Source organism: Sphaeramia orbicularis, chromosome 17, assembly GCF_902148855.1.
Source record: "Sphaeramia orbicularis chromosome 17, fSphaOr1.1, whole genome shotgun sequence".
In the NCBI taxonomy this organism is placed as follows: domain Eukaryota; kingdom Metazoa; phylum Chordata; class Actinopteri; order Kurtiformes; family Apogonidae; genus Sphaeramia; species Sphaeramia orbicularis.
In genome coordinates this window covers 41,142,212-41,161,034 of record NC_043973.1, presented here as the reverse complement: position 1 = coordinate 41,161,034, position 18,823 = coordinate 41,142,212, and the positions used below count along the sequence as shown (strand labels likewise).

At 36.9% G+C, this 18,823-nt stretch overlaps 1 protein-coding gene across 1 annotated transcript in view; it reads left to right on the top strand.

The window, feature by feature from the left end:
* Positions 1-3,086: 3,086 nt before the first annotated feature.
* col6a2 (collagen, type VI, alpha 2) overlaps positions 3,087-18,823 on the top strand; it is a 34,615-nt gene continuing 18,878 nt past the window's right edge. The window contains exons 1-17 of the mRNA XM_030161223.1: positions 3,087-3,290; positions 5,523-5,620; positions 6,269-6,369; positions 6,514-6,657; positions 9,886-10,248; positions 12,046-12,066; positions 12,158-12,223; positions 12,321-12,419; positions 12,524-12,550; positions 14,260-14,286; positions 14,392-14,436; positions 15,697-15,750; positions 15,830-15,892; positions 15,965-16,027; positions 17,934-17,987; positions 18,447-18,482; positions 18,564-18,626. Coding sequence (XP_030017083.1) covers positions 5,539-5,620; positions 6,269-6,369; positions 6,514-6,657; positions 9,886-10,248; positions 12,046-12,066; positions 12,158-12,223; positions 12,321-12,419; positions 12,524-12,550; positions 14,260-14,286; positions 14,392-14,436; positions 15,697-15,750; positions 15,830-15,892; positions 15,965-16,027; positions 17,934-17,987; positions 18,447-18,482; positions 18,564-18,626 — 1,308 coding nt within the window. The 5' untranslated portion in view covers positions 3,087-3,290; positions 5,523-5,538. The remainder of the gene's footprint in view (positions 3,291-5,522; positions 5,621-6,268; positions 6,370-6,513; positions 6,658-9,885; positions 10,249-12,045; positions 12,067-12,157; positions 12,224-12,320; positions 12,420-12,523; positions 12,551-14,259; positions 14,287-14,391; positions 14,437-15,696; positions 15,751-15,829; positions 15,893-15,964; positions 16,028-17,933; positions 17,988-18,446; positions 18,483-18,563; positions 18,627-18,823) is intronic.

Here is an 18,823-nt window from a genome sequence, read left to right as displayed (position 1 = left end):
CTGTCGTACACTGTAAAAATGTAGTAAAATGTTACTAGAAGAGGAAACTACACTATGTTTTTCTCATCAGACTATGTTACGTTCCGTCTTTTGATTTAAACTGTACTTTTAACAGTATTCCTACATCCAAGCTTCAATGTAAACAAGTATCTGCCTGCCGAAGTGCCCTTACGCAACACAACAAGTCTCTACCACCTCCAGGGCTACTAATCTGCCACTGAAGCTGACCTTTGACCCCTGCAGAATATCATCTCAAGAAAAAAAAGAATTCCTCCTCCAGGCTGGAAGACTGTATCACTAAAAATACACACAAGTGGACGGTCAAAGTCCACGAATGACAGATGTTTTACGTTAAAGCTTCACACTCTGCAGTCAAATTTCACTGGAACTGTCCTGCTTTTTTCTGCTGACCAGATTTTTTGCCCCTGTTTTGATCTCATGTGTTATTTTGTGTGTGTTTGTGTGAGTGCATGCACAGTCTGCACGCTTTGATACATCTCTTCCTGTGTCAAAGTAATTTCCAAATCTGCACTTATCAGAACATTCCACCGAGTCCCTGCTGTCTGTGTTTGTTTGTGGATGGGTGTGCCCACTTGCATTTTTATGCTTTTTGCGTGATTTATTGCACATTTGCATTTGGATCTACTGTACTTGAGTTCTGTAGAAGTGGCTGTGTGGAGGGGTGACTGTTCCTCTGAAATTTGTTTTGGCTGCTCTATAGTTTTTCTGAGACTCAATTTCCTCCTTCCTCCTGTTTTTTGAAGCCGTAGTCAAGCCTTTGGATTGGACCTCTCCCTACCATATTACTCTCAGCCCTCTGCACAACCTTTTTTCCACTGAATTTCACTGATAGTGACATAAGCTTCACACATGGATTTGACCGCACACATGTGCACGGTATACGTGCGCGACTTTGCGAGTTCACGTCCATGATGCACAAGGATAACGACTCCCAGCTGCCTTGTCTGAACAGAACGCACATCTGGTGAAAAGGAGGGAAAAAAGATTCCAACAAGAAGCAAAGGAAAGGGGGAGTAAATGTTAGCTTATCCCACGTTTAATGTAACATCCTATTTATTTGTTTTTAAATATAACATTTTAGATGCAGGGGCTGCACTGGAAAACATCTGGAGGAACTGTATCACTCCCATGTAAATGGACGGTGATAGAGATAGAACAGCTCCCTTCAGCTGCCCTATGTTTAACCTGTAGAGCTGTCACTTTGTGTATCTGAACAGGCTGCAGAAACTATGAACATGCAAATGCATCTTGACAGTGCATGCATTCAGCTTTCTCTGAACATGCATGATAGACTTCCACGCTTCTTCTGTCACCTCATGTGTTCTGTGGGATATTTGCATTATATCATTGCAGTCAATTCAGGCATTTTTTTGTGCTTTTTCTGTGCGACAATGAAAGAAAAGTTACAGTGATGTAGGGCGAGTTGAGCTGTTTGCAATTCTGGAACTGATTATGCAGAAATCCCCCAAGACTGAAATGCTCTTTCTGGTCCATGTGAAAGAAATAAAGGGAAAAAATTAAAGAGAGACAGTGTGTGTGAGAAAGAGGGAAAGCAGAAAGAGAGAGAGACTGGTTTACTCTTATTTGGGAGGGAGGTCATTCCTATTCCATGAGTCACACTGTTAAAAGAGACCAGAACCCCCCCCCTCATCCAGCTCCACATCTCTCCATCACATGCACATACTCACACACACATTGCTCTCTGGCTTTTCTTTTTAAGGAAAAAAGCCTCCTCTGGCCAAGACAGAGAAAAGAGCTTCAGAGTAATATCTCTGGTCAGCAGCTGGCCTCATCTTCCTCCTCCTCTTTTGCTCCTCATCCTCATTTGGCTGGCCTCACCTCCATCCACCTTTAAACTCATCGTAATCAATGTCTCCTTCATACAAATCTAAAAGCTAAAATGTGCGTGCATACAGTACAAAATAAGTTATGTAAGTGCAGGGGCAGCTACATCTGACTGACAAGATGTGGAAATGGTCTGCTTTCATCTGCAGAACCTTTGGGCTCATACTATTATAAACATAGCTTCCAAATCCATTCATTTTCCTTTGTTGTGCTGGTTCCTGTCGACATGTTTAATGCTCATTTGACCCAAACAACCTCATCATCTCCCATTTCAAATTGATAATCATGTAGCGGATGAGAGCTCAAATGTAAAAGCCTGTTCTTGACATTGTCTCCTGTGTTCTGGGCTGGATAACACATTAGTTGCAATGTCACTGGTTAATGCATTAACAGCTCAGCAGCAAATCAGACACTTCAAGTAAATTGGGGACACAGAGATGTAATAAGTCTTCATGCAGTCAACACATGACAACAACAACAATGAAATGAAAAGAAGGGAAATATGCTTTACATCAACGAAATGTCTGTGCAGATGTGTACAGATGTGTAAGACATGGTAAATCCTCTAAAAGCAAGACCTCCCACCTTGTTCACAAACACAAATAGGCGAACGATTGTGCACGTGCACACACACGACAGCTGAAGCACCTTCATGCATATAAACATGGTGAACAGACCCATGGACAGTCTGACAGTGTTTACACTGAGTGTAAACTCCTCTCACTTGGCCTACTAATTGCAACCAGACCTGCAGACTCAAGCAAGGCCCATTTGTGTGTATTTATAAGTATGGGGGGTTAAGTCTGCTTTTTATCTGGTTTTATTTCATTCTGACTCACCACATGTATGAAATTAACTCTGAAAACCTCCTGAATGCTTGATCTCAGGGACTTGAAAGTTCCTTGTGTCCCCCGGGCCGCTCCATGTGTTCTGCCGGGGGCTCTTCCATAAAATTGTCATTTCTTGTGACGCTAAAAGGGCATTACAGTGAATTTGTGGATTTAAGGGGGAATCGCTGGTTTGAAACCAAGATGTTGGGGGAATCAGTTCCGAAGAATTAGAGCTGATCTCCAACTGCGCTTTGGCATTATCCTTTACTGGTGCAGGCCACTTGGAGGCGCGCGCACGCGCACACACGGGTTCCAGCGGAGCCACGGCGCCCCCACGCGGACAGGACCGGGAACTGGGGCGCACGGAGCGCGAACGGGAGGAGGGATCAGAGCCAGTGGCTGGGGCTGGACCGGGACAGGAGGGCGAACGCAGGGCTCTTCTGCGGGAAGTCAACGCACATCCAGGGCTTTATTTCCCATTTTCTGCTCCTTTCACCCTCCTTTTCTTTCGTGGTTTTTCCTCCTGCTGAGATGAGGAGATAATCAACAGAGGATCAGCTGCAGAACCAGTTTTAAAGTTGTTGGAGAGTTCGGGTAAGTAGCGCTTTTACGCACAGTTGTGTCAGCCTCTACCACTTCCCTTCATTCTCTCCCTCTGCGTATCCTTCTCTTTCTCCATCACTGTAACTGCGTGTATTAAAAGTTATTTTCATGAACTCAAATGAAAAAAAATTCACGTAAAACCAAAGTCTTGCGCGAACAACTTAAGATACGCGATGATTTTGGGATTCAACGACCCTCTGCTGAGGAATACAGGTCTACGTTTATGTCTATTTATATCTTACATTTGTGTAAGTGAATTCAGTTTTGCACATCCTGTACCTGGACAGTGATGGGAACCTGTCAGGACCCCCACTGTCCTGGTCTGGACAGAGACAGAGCAGTAGGAACATCTGCAGGAGCGACTCCTCCGCAACCTGCCGCTGTTTGTCGACTAGAGGGAGCTCCATCCAATCCCAGCCTGTCTGTTGGACTTCACTCTGAACCATGGTCTGCACCTTTACACCACCTTCATGAAAGTTTAGAATGACACTGAATACTTTATTTTTCTGACCACTTTGTCTGTGTTCACTGATATGTGTAAGTGGATTTATTCTCTCCTTATTTGGTATGTGGCATGGAGTGAGCCTCAAAGGATCCTGTCATTTTGACTTAAGGCATGAAACATAAATGGCATTAACAATGACTGCATCCCATTCATGTTCAGTTCAGTTCAGTTCCTAGACCTTGTTTCTGTGCCTGATGCCTCTGACACAGACAGTGCCATCAACATTTGTCATTCCCCTGTCTCTGCTGTGAAAAGGTCTGATGGAGATGATCTTATGTGGGTCACTTTCTAGGTTTAGAGCCCTTGACCTGATACAGGGTGATGTAATTCTCTGGACCAAATGTAGGGATCACAGGTTTGTCTTTATATGTAAAAACAGGACATCCCTCCTCCATTAACCTGGAAAAACTCTAGGCCTCAACAGACCGAATGCACTACATCCAATTTGATGTTCATTTGTTATCATACATTTTCTGATCAATCTGTTGGGTATCATGTATAACTGTAACAAATATAAGGCAGATTTTGCATTTTGAACTGTTTGTCAGTATTTACCGAATATCCCACTCTTCTTCCTCTCATCCCATAATATTATTAATTCACAAATACATACAAATCCTGACCTATTTTTTTCCTATTTTTTCCCAACTGGTGTTACCACAGTTTGTTTGGTTCTTTAAATATATCATTGGTACATGAGTCCAAGGTTCTTGAAAGTTAAGGGAAGTGAAAACACTCCCTGTCTCTGCCAGTTTTTATGAATCTGCTCCAAAATTTAACAGCTTAAGCAGTTTGTCATCCAGGTTTAATGAAAATCATCAAGTGTTTTTAGTGTAATCCTCTTGTTTACTGTAATATTATCAGTATTTTAATATTGTAACTGTCAACTCAGATTCACTGGCTGTGATTGAAGATAAAGCCTCTAGAGGGCACCAGACTGAGACCAAAACAGAACCACAATCTGGTTATTTTCGTGTCATCACAAGATATATATATGTATATATATATATATATATATATATATATATATATATATGTATATATATGTGTGTATATATATATATATATATATATATATATATATATATATATATATATATGTATGTATGTATATGTGTGTGTGTGTGACTTTACATAATAAAACAAATCATTTCAGCATATGTTTTAACAATGCAAGGTTACTAAATCAGAACTTCTAATTCTACTAAACATGCCTCCACAGCTTTAACTCCTGTTGTTGATACTATATTTGCAGAGATATGCAAAAGAAAACACTATTATCATCACATTTAGATTCTACTGGGTTTTTTTTTTTTTTCAGAAACATGAGATAGAAAAGCCATGTTTTACTCATATGATCCTGTCGAAGCTGTTACATAACTTTGAACGGCAGCCATTTTGCTCCCTGGGTAATAGTCTGATGATCGAAATTGATTCCAGATGAAGAATCTACATGAAATAACTATCTGAATTATTTTGATCTATTTAAGTTACATGACTAAAAAAAGCATACAACACACGGAATGATCAATTATAGATTTTTACAGTAAATACCTGTAGAGTGGTTGTTTATTTAAATAAATAAATCAGCCACAGACATTCTTTCCATTTCATTTTTTCTGTGATTTTTCCCCCTATTTTCTTTGTATTGTCATGATTATTTTTACTTTGAAAACAGAGTGTTGCCTTATTTTGTGTCTTGTTCTCTGATGTGTCAGACAGGAGAAGAGGAAGATGCTGGGGTTCGAGATCTTCGCACTTTGTCTTCTTTTTGGAGCCTTGACTCACGGCCAAGTACCTGCAGCTTCATGCACCAGTGAGTAACATGAAACTGTACCGAAGAGAACCCTCTGAGACCTAAACAGCTGCCGGAAACCAAAAGCATGTACTGATCTAAACTGTATAACTTTAACCACTAATCTGTGCAATATATTAAAATAATTCAGGTAAAATGCAGTTTCTTAGCTTTTCAGTGGCATTAGATGTGACCCATTTAAATGTTCAGAGGCTCTGCAGTAAACATGGAAACACTTCTGCAACACTGATTCACCAGTTAAACCCTTGTAGTTTGCCTTTATTATGTTCAGTTCATAATGTTTTGCTGGAAAAAGTCACTTTTTCCACAAGTCTCTCAGGTTCTTTCCAATAACGTTTGAATTTACTCAGCTTTGATAGGCATCTACATGATCAGTAAATTAAATATAGGAAAATAAGTAGTTTTCACAAAAAAAAAAAAAAAAACACTGTAGAGGATAATATTGTAGGAAATGGTGATTAATCATTTAGAAAAGGTTAAATGTAGAGAAAAATGTATTTAAAAGTTGCCACAAAAATAGCTCAATGTCTTTAAGGGTTCATTCAGACCACACAGATTCAGATCCCTATACATTTCACATTTTGTTTTTCTGATTTGAATGCATTTTCCACTGAGATTTCATTTGTGGATTCTTTTTTTTTTTTGCAGAGAAAAATGAATGTCCCATACACGTCTACTTCACCATAGACACATCTGAGACCATCGCCCTGCAGGAGCCACCACCAGGGTCACTGGTGCAGAGCATCAAGGTTCCTGATCTAGGCTCCTTAGCTTTTCTTCTTCTCAAAACTCTCTTTAAATGAAAGCTGACTAAGCTCACAGTCAACTGAGGTGTGTTTTGTGTGTTCATAGTCATATATGTATTAATGTTTTTTTTTTTTTTGGTGCTGTAGCAATTTGCTGTGGAGTTTGCAAATCGTTTAGAAGAAGAGGAATACAGAGGTGCTGTAAAGATCAACTGGAACATCGGTGGACTCCACTTCTCCCAGAGGCAGGAGATTTTCAGCCGCTTGGCATCCAAGAGTGAATTCATCTCTGTGAGTGATTCAGGTTATTTTTCCTTGAACTAGTGAATAATTTGCTAAGAGTTGTTTTTGTAGAATGCAGATGCAACGGGTTTTGCATCTTGTTCAGTTAATCTCCGTCTATTTTCTACAGAACATTTCTATTAGCTTGTTACAGAAAGTGAATCATTAAATATGTGAAAGAATGTGAGAATCTGTATTTGAAGAGATTTAGTCAAACATAAAATGCATCAAACTGATACAAATTATCTTAAGTTTTTATATGACCTGGTGTATTAGTATGAATATATCTTACAATCAATGTATTATATGGATGAAAATTAGGTTGTAATTGTAATTTTTGCAAATGAGGCCTTCTCTATGTATGGATGTAAATAACCTTAAATTATATTGAGACCAAAAGTACAGCGAATTACATGCAAAGTCAATGCAGTGATGCAAATAAAAGGGCATCCAATAAAAATGACCAAAAAGGTACATATCAGTTAATTCATCTCTCAATCACCACAGTATTGATGAAGATCTGGAGTTGGTCCCCAACTGCCTTCAATGGCAGCTTACTGATCCTAATGCTAATGCTACTGCTAAGTACTCTGTGTTTTAGGATAAAATGCAGAGATCAAATTTCAGCAGGGGTGTCAAATTCATTTTAGTTCAGGGGCCACACTCTCCCCAATTTGATCTCAAATGGACCGGACCAGTAAAATGATAACTATGAAAAAAGTAAAATTATATTATGATATGGTTTACATCTACAAAGTTTCTTTAAAAATCTGAGTAACATGAACAATTTGAATTGTCTTAAGGAAAACAAGTGCAATTTTTTGTCTCAAAGATTAAGCCATGCAAGTCTAAGTACACATGGCCGGTACAGTGAAACTGCGAATGGCTCATTAAATCAGTTATGGTTATTATGCTTTGGTTTATCAGTTTATCATTTAAACATGTGCATTACAATCGCTCAAAAGATTTAGTAGCAGTTAGAATATTGGTAAAATTGCATTTACTTTTCTTAAGACATTTCCATTTGTTCATATTTGTTCAGGTTATTCACATTTTTTGTAAAGGTATAGTTTGGTAATGTAAACATTTTCATGTAATTTTACTTTTTTTACACCAAAAAAACAAAGAAAAAATTTGGGGTTGTCATTATTTATAGGTTATTATGATCATATTTTACTGGTCTGACCCACTTCAGATCTAATTGGACTGTAAGTGTCTGCATGTGGAACCTGATTTAAAATGATTTTGAAACTATTGATTGTTAATATCTTCAGTGTAATTTTTGCATTTCACAAATTCATCCTGCGGGCCGGATTTGGTCCCCGGGCCGCATGTTTGACACCTGTGCTCTACAGGGATAATAAAGTGAGTTAACCTTTAAACTTTTAATCTAACTTATACAGATGAAAAATGCAGTTAATTTTAGTAATTTTGCACATAAGGTCTTCTCTATGCATGGATATAATTAACCTTAAGTTGTATTTAGACCAAAAGTATAGTGAACTGCATACAAAGCCAATACAATGATGCAAACAGAAGGAAATTAGACACCAAAAATCATTACAAACAGGTAGAGGTAGGTTAATTTTTCTGTCAGTGACTGAAGTACAAATGAAGAGTTTGCCTCTGAGTGCCGTCAATGGCAGCTTACTGCTCTTAATGCACTAATTGCTAATCATTAATGCTAATGCTAATTCTAGTACAAGGTGCTATATTAGGATAGGTTCAATGCAGAGACTGAATTTTCATAAAGGAACAGTAATGTGAGTAAACCTTTAACCTGTACCTTCATCCTTGAGGAAATGAAAATGTGTTCAAAAAAACTCATCAATATTGCGATTCTTTTGCCAGAGCAAATATGTGTTACCTATCATCAAGTTACATCCATTGTTAAAATCAGTGTTGTCTAGTAAGTGTACATGGAAAACTGCTTAAACATATTACTTTTTGCAAGAATGTCTTATGATGTAATCCTCATTTTGTGTCCTGTAGTTAAAAGAAGCATTTACTGAAGTTGTTTTTAACTTAATTTATTTGATTTCTGTGTTCATATGTTCACTTCCTGGTGATGGGGCATCAGTAAAATGAGTGCTCAGAAAGATGCTGAACAGATGACATGATGCTGTGCTCTGATTGGAGGATTAAAGAATCAACCTTAGGTGCAATATTTGCACCCTGTGGTCAATCAAAATTGTTTTTATTTAGTCCTTATTTGATTGGATAAGGACATTTTCAGGACTCCAGAACAAAAGCAAATCAGATTAATGGGTTCATAATGACACAGGCAACAAAGTTTATTCCTGGTCATCCCTCATTTAGTTTCCTCCACCGTGGCTAAGTAGGGGAAACAGGACTACGATGAGTGTTATCCGCTGACTGAGACAATAAATATTTGGCTCTACACACACATTTTTGCAGTGGTCATACTACTGCTTGAATTAAAAGGGTGTATCCTATGTGTCCTCTGAACTACCCCTGTTCTAGGGTTCATAGGGGTGCTTGAAATCCTTGAAAATTCTTGAATTTTAATGTTGTGTTTTCAAGGTCTGGAAAGTGCTTGAATTTTAGTTGAAGTACTTGAAAGTCCTTGCAATTGTAACTCCGTGATATGATTTATTTGTTTTCAATATTAACTCTGACAGGTTAGATGTCAAGCCAAAGCTACTTACAGAGAGGTGATACATATTGAAAAATAAAACTTTATGACAAAAAAGTAAATTAGCAGGTGTTCTCAGGTCGACTCCAGGTACAGTTTTATCTTAATCTTTGGCTCGGTGCGAGTGTGTCTGAAGAACACCAAGTGGCTTCCCTTTTTTTTGGATAAAACTTTGTGTTCTCCTTTAATTTCTAAACTTTTTGCTATTATGAAACATAGACATTTTAGATGTTTATAGCATAATACATCACTGTGATAAAAAGTGACAAAAAGAATCATGAGTGTATGTATTCCTGGAGATATGTATTTTACCCCTGCAATAAGGCACTGTGCTGGAAAAATTTTAAAAAGTGCTTGAATTTGACCTTAAAATGTGGACGAACCCTGCTGTTCACTTAATTCAGTTAATTTATGGCCTTGGTGTTTTCTTGATTATACATGTAGCATATTTATCTATATATGTCTCCATTACTTTTTGATTTTAAAGTCTTAAATCCTGCTCGTAAATAATTCTTTTAAAATGAATTTCTCACGTCATCAGTGACCACTTGTTAACACGTTCCTTGTATTATTTACTCCAGGGAGTCCAGGGGATCCGTTACCTGGGTAAGGGGACCTACATCGACTGCGCCATCGCCAACATGACTCAGGAGATGCTTCGCTACACCACTGAACCCAAAGCCCTTCGATTTGCTGTGGTTATCACCGACGGTCATGTGACTGGAAACCCGTGTGGGGGCATCAAAGTGGCAGCAGAGAAAGCCCGTGATGAGGGGATCCGGATCTTTGTTGTGGCCGCGTCAAAGAACGTGGAGGAGACGGGGTTGAAGGAGATCGCCAACTCTCCAGCAGGCGTCTACAGGAGGGACTACATGGCTGTGGATCTGAGCCAAGGCCGAGCCCTGATCCACACGGATACCATCGACCGCATCATCAAGACAATGGTATGCCATCAACACACAGAGACACCATCCAGTCACTTAGATTTTTGATTTTTCTGAACTCCTGCAACAGTACAGACAAAACATACTTTGACACTGCAAAGGGGAAATAAACTCCCTGGCGCAGTTAGTGTTTTGTTTTTCCAAAGAAGAAAAATAACCATATCAAATGTTTTTCAATGGAAGAATGATCTCATTTTCGGAAAATAATCAATCTTAAAAAACTAATTTTGAAGTAGATGTAATGAGTCGCAAGCCAAAAATAATGGTTTGCATAATATCCCAGCAGAGACACAACATTGTTCTAATTATAAGTAAGAGACACTTGCACAACTTTAAGAATATTAAAGTCTGTCTTGAATAACAGTGTTTTTATTGTGTGCAAATAGAATGACTTGGTTTGATTTTTCTTTTTTTCAATTTTTATTAGTTTCTCTTGGATACAGATGTTTTTAGCTTCAATCTTAAAGTGCCACATCATGGTATAAAGAATAAGTAGTAATTGTAGCTTCAGTACTAACAAACTACAATCAATACATTCAGTAAAAAGGTTAAAAGCAATGATTAAAAATATTATACACAACAACAATACCAATAAGTATGTGACAAAAGAAAAGGAAGAAAAAAGGAGCAGAAAAGAAGAAAGAGAGAAAAAAAATAGTATAGATGTTTATTTTCATCTTGGAGTCTAATGTACCATCACTGTTACTAGTTTTGCACTTGGTTATAGTTACTATGCCCCCTGAAGGGGAGGGAAGGGGTATTGTTTTTGGTTCGGCTTGTTTGTTTGTTTGTTTGTTTGTTTGTTTGTTAACATTCTAGCAGCAAATCTGTTGGTTGAATTCATACCAAATTGGGCTTATAGATTGCCATTCACCCAGAAAAGATCAGATTACATTCTGGGAACAGTAGGTCAAAGTTAAAATTTTTTGTGGATTTTTAAAATCTCTTTTTTTTTTTTTGCCTATTCACTTATAATGGACGAAATTTCAAATGTTTGTAGCAGCAAAACTATTGCTTGAATACATACCAAACTGGGTTTATACACTGCCAGTGACCCAGAATAGATGTGATTACATTTTGGGAAATGTAGGTTAAAGTTTCAACTTTTTATGAATTTTTTTACATCTTTTTTTTCCCATTTACTTATAATAGGTGAAATGTCACATGTCTATAGCAGCAAAACTGTTGAGTGAATTCATACCAAATTCTGTTTATAGATTGCCAGTGACCCAGAATACATGTGGTTACGTTTTGGGAAAAGTAGGTCAAAGTTAACATTTTTTATGAATTTTTAAAATCTTTTTATCTCCCATTTACTTAAAATGGGTGACCTTTCAAATGTCTATAAAAACATAAATTTTGTTTCAATTTACTTCAAACTTGTCTCATATATAGAGGCAATTGATACGCTGACATCGCCACACATATAGATATGATGTCATCAGCTGGATCGATGCCAAAATAAGCTACAATACATGTGAGGGGTGGGGTTTGTTGTGCCTGGAACTACTTGATAAAGAATATTTTGTTTCTATCCAGAAGAGATGTTTTTACAGTGTAGGAGTAGTAACTGAACAATCACAAAAATCACAGAAGCAACGATGAGAACTAAAAACAAGTATGATTGGTCTCAGCATTTCCCTGCATGACATACATCGTATCTGTCTGTGATAAATCTGAAGCTGTTTCAAGTTTTTTGGGGTTTTTTTTTTAAATGTTGGCAGCTTTAACTCGAGGACAGACATAAACATGACCACTGACTCTGCTGCTAACTCCTGTTTTCTTTTGTCTTCTCAGAAACATTTGGCCTACGCTGAGGTAAGACGTCAGACAGATTCATGATCACAGATAAAACCAAGTGTTCCAGATGGTGTCATCTCTGACTGTTTCTCCTTACTTGTCACATCAGTGTTACAGCGTTACCTGTCTGGAGACACCGGGGCCTCCTGGTCCCAAAGGCCACAGGGGACAAAAAGTGAGTCCTGCACCCACATACATGCATACATCGACACACAACACTAATCAGTTTCACCCTCATGGACTTTTCCTCTTCTGTAAACCATTGACTGCAGGGAGCTAAAGGAGACAACGGAGATCCGGGTCAGAAAGGAGAAAGAGGTCGTCCAGGAGACCCCGGTATTGAGGGTCCGATTGGTCAGCCTGGTATCAAAGTAAGACCACACACATCTACACATCTACCCACCACTCATAACAACAGGAAAACACTTGATTGTGACTGCACTGTTAAAAACTGTTTTCTCTTTTTCTTCTGTAGGGAGAACCAGGTATTAAAGGCGACAAGGTTTGTTTGGACTCTGTTCATCTTAAAGTCTGAGATCAGCCATTCCCAACTGGTTGTACATTAACCCTTTAATGCATGAATTATGAGAACCTTAAAGACTTTTTTTTTCCTGAGGGTTTTTGTTCCTCTTTTTTTTTAGTTTAGTTTATTTCAAATATGCAACTAGACAAAGTAAACATTACTTAGTCCTTAGAAAACAGGTGTTAAGAAGTCATGGAAGAGAACAAAAACACAAAAACAAAACTTACACATATACATGACTTCATTTGCATATTCGAAAAGTAGTGAGAAGAAGTAAAAAAAAAAAAAAGGAGTGGGAGGAAGTAAAAAAAAATTGCTTTCTGCATGGAAAAAACAATGTGATTGAATTTTTTTTAATTAACCTATTTTTTTATGGAGTTACACAAATGTCTACTCAGCTGGACACCATGCGTTTAATTTTTGGAGCAAAGAAACATGTATTTAAAAAGCATCATCAGAAAGTGATATACTGTGTGAAAACTATGAAATAAAAACATTTTTAACGCAGCTAATCTGATGTTTTATCACATTTTAGCTTACTCTAATACTAGTTATTACTCACCTCATGGGGATAATATGCAAAAAAACAACTTTATTGTTTAAGAAAACTGTTAATTACAGTCTAATAGCAACTAGCAAGTTCTTTACACTCAAACATGTTAGTGCAGATCAGGCTGATCAAGAACAGCAAAGTTACAGTAACGGTCTGAATTTCAGTGTATGAGATGGTGCATAATCATCCACTGTGTTGGCTGATATGCAAATAAAACAACAAAAATCATGAATATACAAAAGAACAGATGAAGAATAACTGTCCACTGCAGTGACCGCTACGCATGAAAGGGTTAAATAGACAGATATGAAAAAAATGGAGCATCCGTGTCTTTGATAAAGTACTTTCTGAAGAATTTCTTGACTTACCCCACATCTATCTATCTATCTATCTATCTATCTATCTATCTATCTATCTATCTATCTATCTATCTATCTATCTATCTATCTATCTATCTATCTATCTATCTATCTATCTATCTATCTATCTATCTATCTATCTATCTATCTATCTATCTATCTATCTATCTATCTATCTGGTTCCACTTCCAAAACACAATGTTGTTTCTTCTTTTAATACTTTATTTTACTTTCAATGAAACAAAAAACAGGCTACATACTCTGCACAAAACTATATATAAGACATGTATTTGCCATTTGTTGAAGAACAAGTTTTGTGTTTATAGCTTTCAGAGTATGGAAAAAAAAGCAACAACTACAAACTACCACAAAAAAAAGGAAAATATACACGATAAACACATACATGTGACAACATAAAGTAAAAAATTATTGCACAATAGCATGAAATTATCAAAAATTGTGGGGTGGGGAAGATAAAATCTGTGATGTTAGTCAAAAACAAAGCAAAAGAAACTAAAGGGAAAACCCTGGGGAAAAAAATTGAATCATAGATCAATCTAAGTAATCTAAATAATGAAGGTATGATGATAAAAGTGTAGACATTAAAGTCCATATGAGTAGAATCTTTAATCTAGAATTGCATTCGTAAAGGAGTGAGATGATCTGATTTTTCTCTGAGACAAAAATGTTGGGAATGACTGTCTAAGACAATAATTCAATTACTTAAGTATTAAACCAGTGACTGTAATAACTGTGAGTCTTGTGTCTGTTTTCAGGGAGAGATAGGAACTCAGGGGAAGAAGGTAGGTCTTTGTCTCCTCCTGATTTATCGTTTTACATAATGTTTTAATTGTGTTCCTTCGGGATGTGATTTTTCTTCGTTCAACGTTGTGTCTCTTTGACCTCAGGGCGCAGGTGGGATCCCAGGACGTGACGGAACTGATGGAATGAAGGTAGAAACCCCTTTATTATCAGTTTAGAAAGAAATTCCAGCTACTGTCATTAAAAAACATGGAATATTTAACACCAGATGCTAAAATAAAGCCATAGTTTAGTGCATCTCAAGCAGGGGATGTGTGAAAAACAGTAATATAAATTACATAAAAAAAAACGTGAATATCTCGACTTCAGCTGACCTTTAATGAAAGGTATGTTAAATGTGGGGAAAATAACCAAACACAAATGGGAAAATATAGTTTTACCTGAAATTTGTATCTTTTTACTAGTTTTAAAGAAATTAATTGGCTGCAGTTCAATTCATTCAAAAAAAATAACACATTTGGGGATGATTCCAGTATGTTTTTGGTACTGACATTGAATTATATGATATATTTTTTGTTTTTTAAGATAAATTCAAATGTTGTATTGTCTCTAGAGCCCAAATTTTCTTAATTCACAATATGCCTTATTAATAAATTATAAGAAAAGCACATTTCTGACAGTTTCCATACTTCATAACATTGTCTTTTATAGATGCACATTAATAGTGCTATCAGAATTAATGAATTAGTATTATGATTAATTCAGAAATAATTAACATATTGAAAACATTACCAAAATGTACATAGTTTGGTTTACTTCCTGTGTCTGACCTACGATCAGTGTTAGTCAGTGTAACCTGGAGATTGTGTAATGGTGTGTGTATGTTTATTAGTTTGTTATAAAAGTATATGCCATAAGACATAATGCTTAATTTTTCTGATTCACTGCCTATCCAATACTTACTTTTTATTCTTTGTCTCATTTTATTTTAATCTATATGTTTATAAATCCAGAATAATATCAGAAAATTCCACATGTGTGAAATTCCAAAAAGGTCTAATTCAGCATATATAGGCTGTTTACAAATGTCTTATGCAGAATAACAGTGGAATATTAGTGTATGTGTAAATGTTCACACACACTAAAAGAGAGAAATGTAGATGGAAGGAGATGGAAATTCATGACATATTTTTGTAAGTCTGGGTCCAAAGAGATGCCATAGTTTTTTGGAGTCTCAAGCTGAAAATTTTTGGGAACCACTGCCCTGAATATAGAAGCTGGAAATGGGACTTTTTTTTTTTTTTTTCCAAAATATGTACGTTTTAATCAACATGACCAAAATACAAGGTCTGTGGTTTCAATATTGCTTTTACAAAATAAAATGTAGCTTAAGCATTCCTTGTGACAGACATTTTTAGGTTAATTAATGATTTTTTGGTCTTTTTCTTTAGGGTAAAATCGGACGGATCGGTGCTCCCGGCTGCAAAGGAGACCCAGGCGACAGAGTAAGACATTAACATGACTAGTGCATGTATGATCGGTAATGGTACAGTTTGTTTACGGTGAATGTTTGGTGGTTTACAGGGTCCTGATGGTCACCCTGGAGACGTTGGCGAACGAGGTCCCTCTGGAACTGATGGAGACAAGGTACAAAGTCTCTCTTAGAACACAATCCGCTGTGATGGAACTCTGTCTGACTGTATGTTTTGGTGTCTTTAGGGAGATTCTGGTCGCCCTGGAAGATCTGGACCTCCTGGCCCAGGTGGAGAAGCAGGACCAAAGGTGAACGCTGATCACTTTAGGACATAAAGGGCACTGTAGTCCATGGTCTTTACTCTAACAGAGCATAAAAGAGGAGACATGAAATAAAATGTACCGTCATCTTAATCCCCGAGACCTTAATGTATGAGCTCCGTCACTGTAAAATTTTTAAGTAATAGGACAATTATAAGGCTATCAACAGTTTTTTAAGGAAAAAAACTGAAGACTTATGTTACTAGTGCAAACATCCGAGTTGATATAATATGTTTATGTTGCATTTTTTGTAAAATTTTCATATTTTTGAGTTAGATTCCATCAGGTTAGTATTAATCTGGGTTTTTTGTGGCTCAGAATGATCTAGAGGTGATATGAAATTGACTATCTCCACCGCTGAAAAAAAAAAATCAAACGTAAAGTGACTGGACTGTAGTAAAAACAGTGTGTCAGTTAAAACATAAGAACCCAAGTGTTTGCTCCAGGAAGATTCTGTTGGGTTTCTGTAAATTGGCTTAGAGTCTGGTTTCGACCAACTCGATACGTAAAGCGTCATGAGATAACTTTTGTTATGATTTGGCGCTATATAAATAAAATTTGATTTGATTTGAACCCAAGAGATGAAAAAATCTAAATTAACAAACTGGAATTGTGTTGTGTAGATTCCATCCATTTGTCTAATTTGGGAAGATTGAAACAGAAGTCAGAATTCAGTGGCAAAATGTTCCCATATGTGTTGAGTCATATATATTGATATTATGTGTGGAAGGTTCATTTACAGATCTGGGTTTGTTTTATGTGACATGTAACTGCTCTATACTGAATGATCATTCTGACTATAAGTACGATAATAATAATGATAATGGATTAGATTTATATAGCACTTTTCTATGAACGCATACTCAAAGTGTGTACAGAGGATCCAGTACACTGGTCAACAACAAATTTATTGTTTAAGTTTTTTGAGCTGATTTAGGATCATTTTGGTGTGCTGAATCCAAAAATCACATTAATTTTGCTCAATCAGGTCAACTTTCTGAACTATGCTACATATTGGCTTTTTAACATTTTTGCTTACATTTATGGGTATTTTCACATCATATGATACAAAATTCTTTCATATTTCTTGCAATAAACGAGTTCTGAAGATTTTACTTTTGCCAATTTATGATTAATGGTTTTTTTAATATTACAGGTGAATGAAATGGCTTCGACTAGAAGATCTTGCAAAAATAAGCCTGACGTATTCTGCTACATCTGCGGTGAATACACCATTGTTAGAATCCTGTTAGAAAATGATTTTTTTTTCTCTTAAAACCTATTTTGGGTGAGAACTATATAAAAAATCAACTGATAAAGTCACAAAAATGTAATCAATTTTGTGAGAAGATCAAATTTTTCAAAATCAAATTAGCAAAAAAAAACCTGACCTGATTGAGAAAAACAGATGTCATTTTTGGATTTAGCGGTGCAAAATGGTCCTAATTCAGTTGAAAAACCCAGACAACTTGCAAAAAACATTTTTTTGTAACCCAGTGTTATTTATTCACTCTCACATTCTCCCTCTGGTGGTGGTAAACTACATTTGTATCCAAAGCTGCCCTGGGGCAGACTGACAGAAGCGTGGCTGCCAGTCCACGCCTACGGTCCCTCCGACCACCACCAAACACTCATACATATTCATACACCAGTGTGAGTAGCAGCACTGGAGGCAAGGGGGGTGAAATGTCTTGCCCAAGGACACAATGGCACATGGATAGAACGGGATTCGAACCGCCTGTTGGATGACCTGCTCTACCAACTGAGCCATAGCCCCCCTGAACGACGGCAGCATACTTCCTGTCTCTTCTGTTCTATCTGTGACACCGAGTCCATGTTCAATCGCTGAGAATGTGATCTAGTAAAAGACTCAACTGTGGTGTTTCCTCTGTAGGGTGAGCGAGGAAGTCCTGGAGCACCCGGCTTCCCTGGACAAAAAGGAAGCCCGGTAAGTCTCATCATTACAGAAAAAAACAGTAAGACAATAAAGAAAACAAGTTAGGTGGGAAAATGAAGTTACAAATTTTTTTTTTAAATTATGAATGAAACTACATTATATTTGACAAAACTACCTAAAGAAAACGAGAATTACAGAAAAAAAATATTATTTTTTGTCCATAACCATTTATTTATTATTAGCAAATGTTTTTAATACACTGATTGACAGGTTTTATTGTTGTCTTTTGTAAATGTTTGTTCATCTGTTCTAAGCTAAAAACTTACCATTTTCAATAAATAAAGACCACCCTACCTAGGCAAACACGCTTTACAATGAATGAAAGAACAAAACTAAACTGAAATATGCAAATAAAACACAACTCTTCTAACCGTGGGTGTGTTACTACAGATAGAAATTATTTCATCTATTCTTGAATCAAATGCCTGACCTGTGGGTTTTTTTTCATAGGGTACAGCTGGAAGACCAGGACCAAGAGGAGAACCAGTAAGAACAATCACCAACTACCTCCTGTTCTCCTGTACGTTCTCCTGTTGTCGATGCTCTCTGACGGTTGTTATGTTGTAGGGAAGAAGAGGAGACTATGGAGCGAAAGGTGCTCAAGGTCCAGACGGAGATAAAGGAGAAAAGGTAGAAATTCACACACACACTGAACATATATGATCAACATATTAGTATACATGTATGTATGTATTACACTGGTCTACAAGGAAAATGCTTCCAGAATAAAAGTAATGAAATTTTACCGCATGAGAGTCACTGATAAAGAAAAATCAAGTAAAAAATGCTGGTTGGCTGAACTTTCCAAGATACAGCCTTGGGTCAAA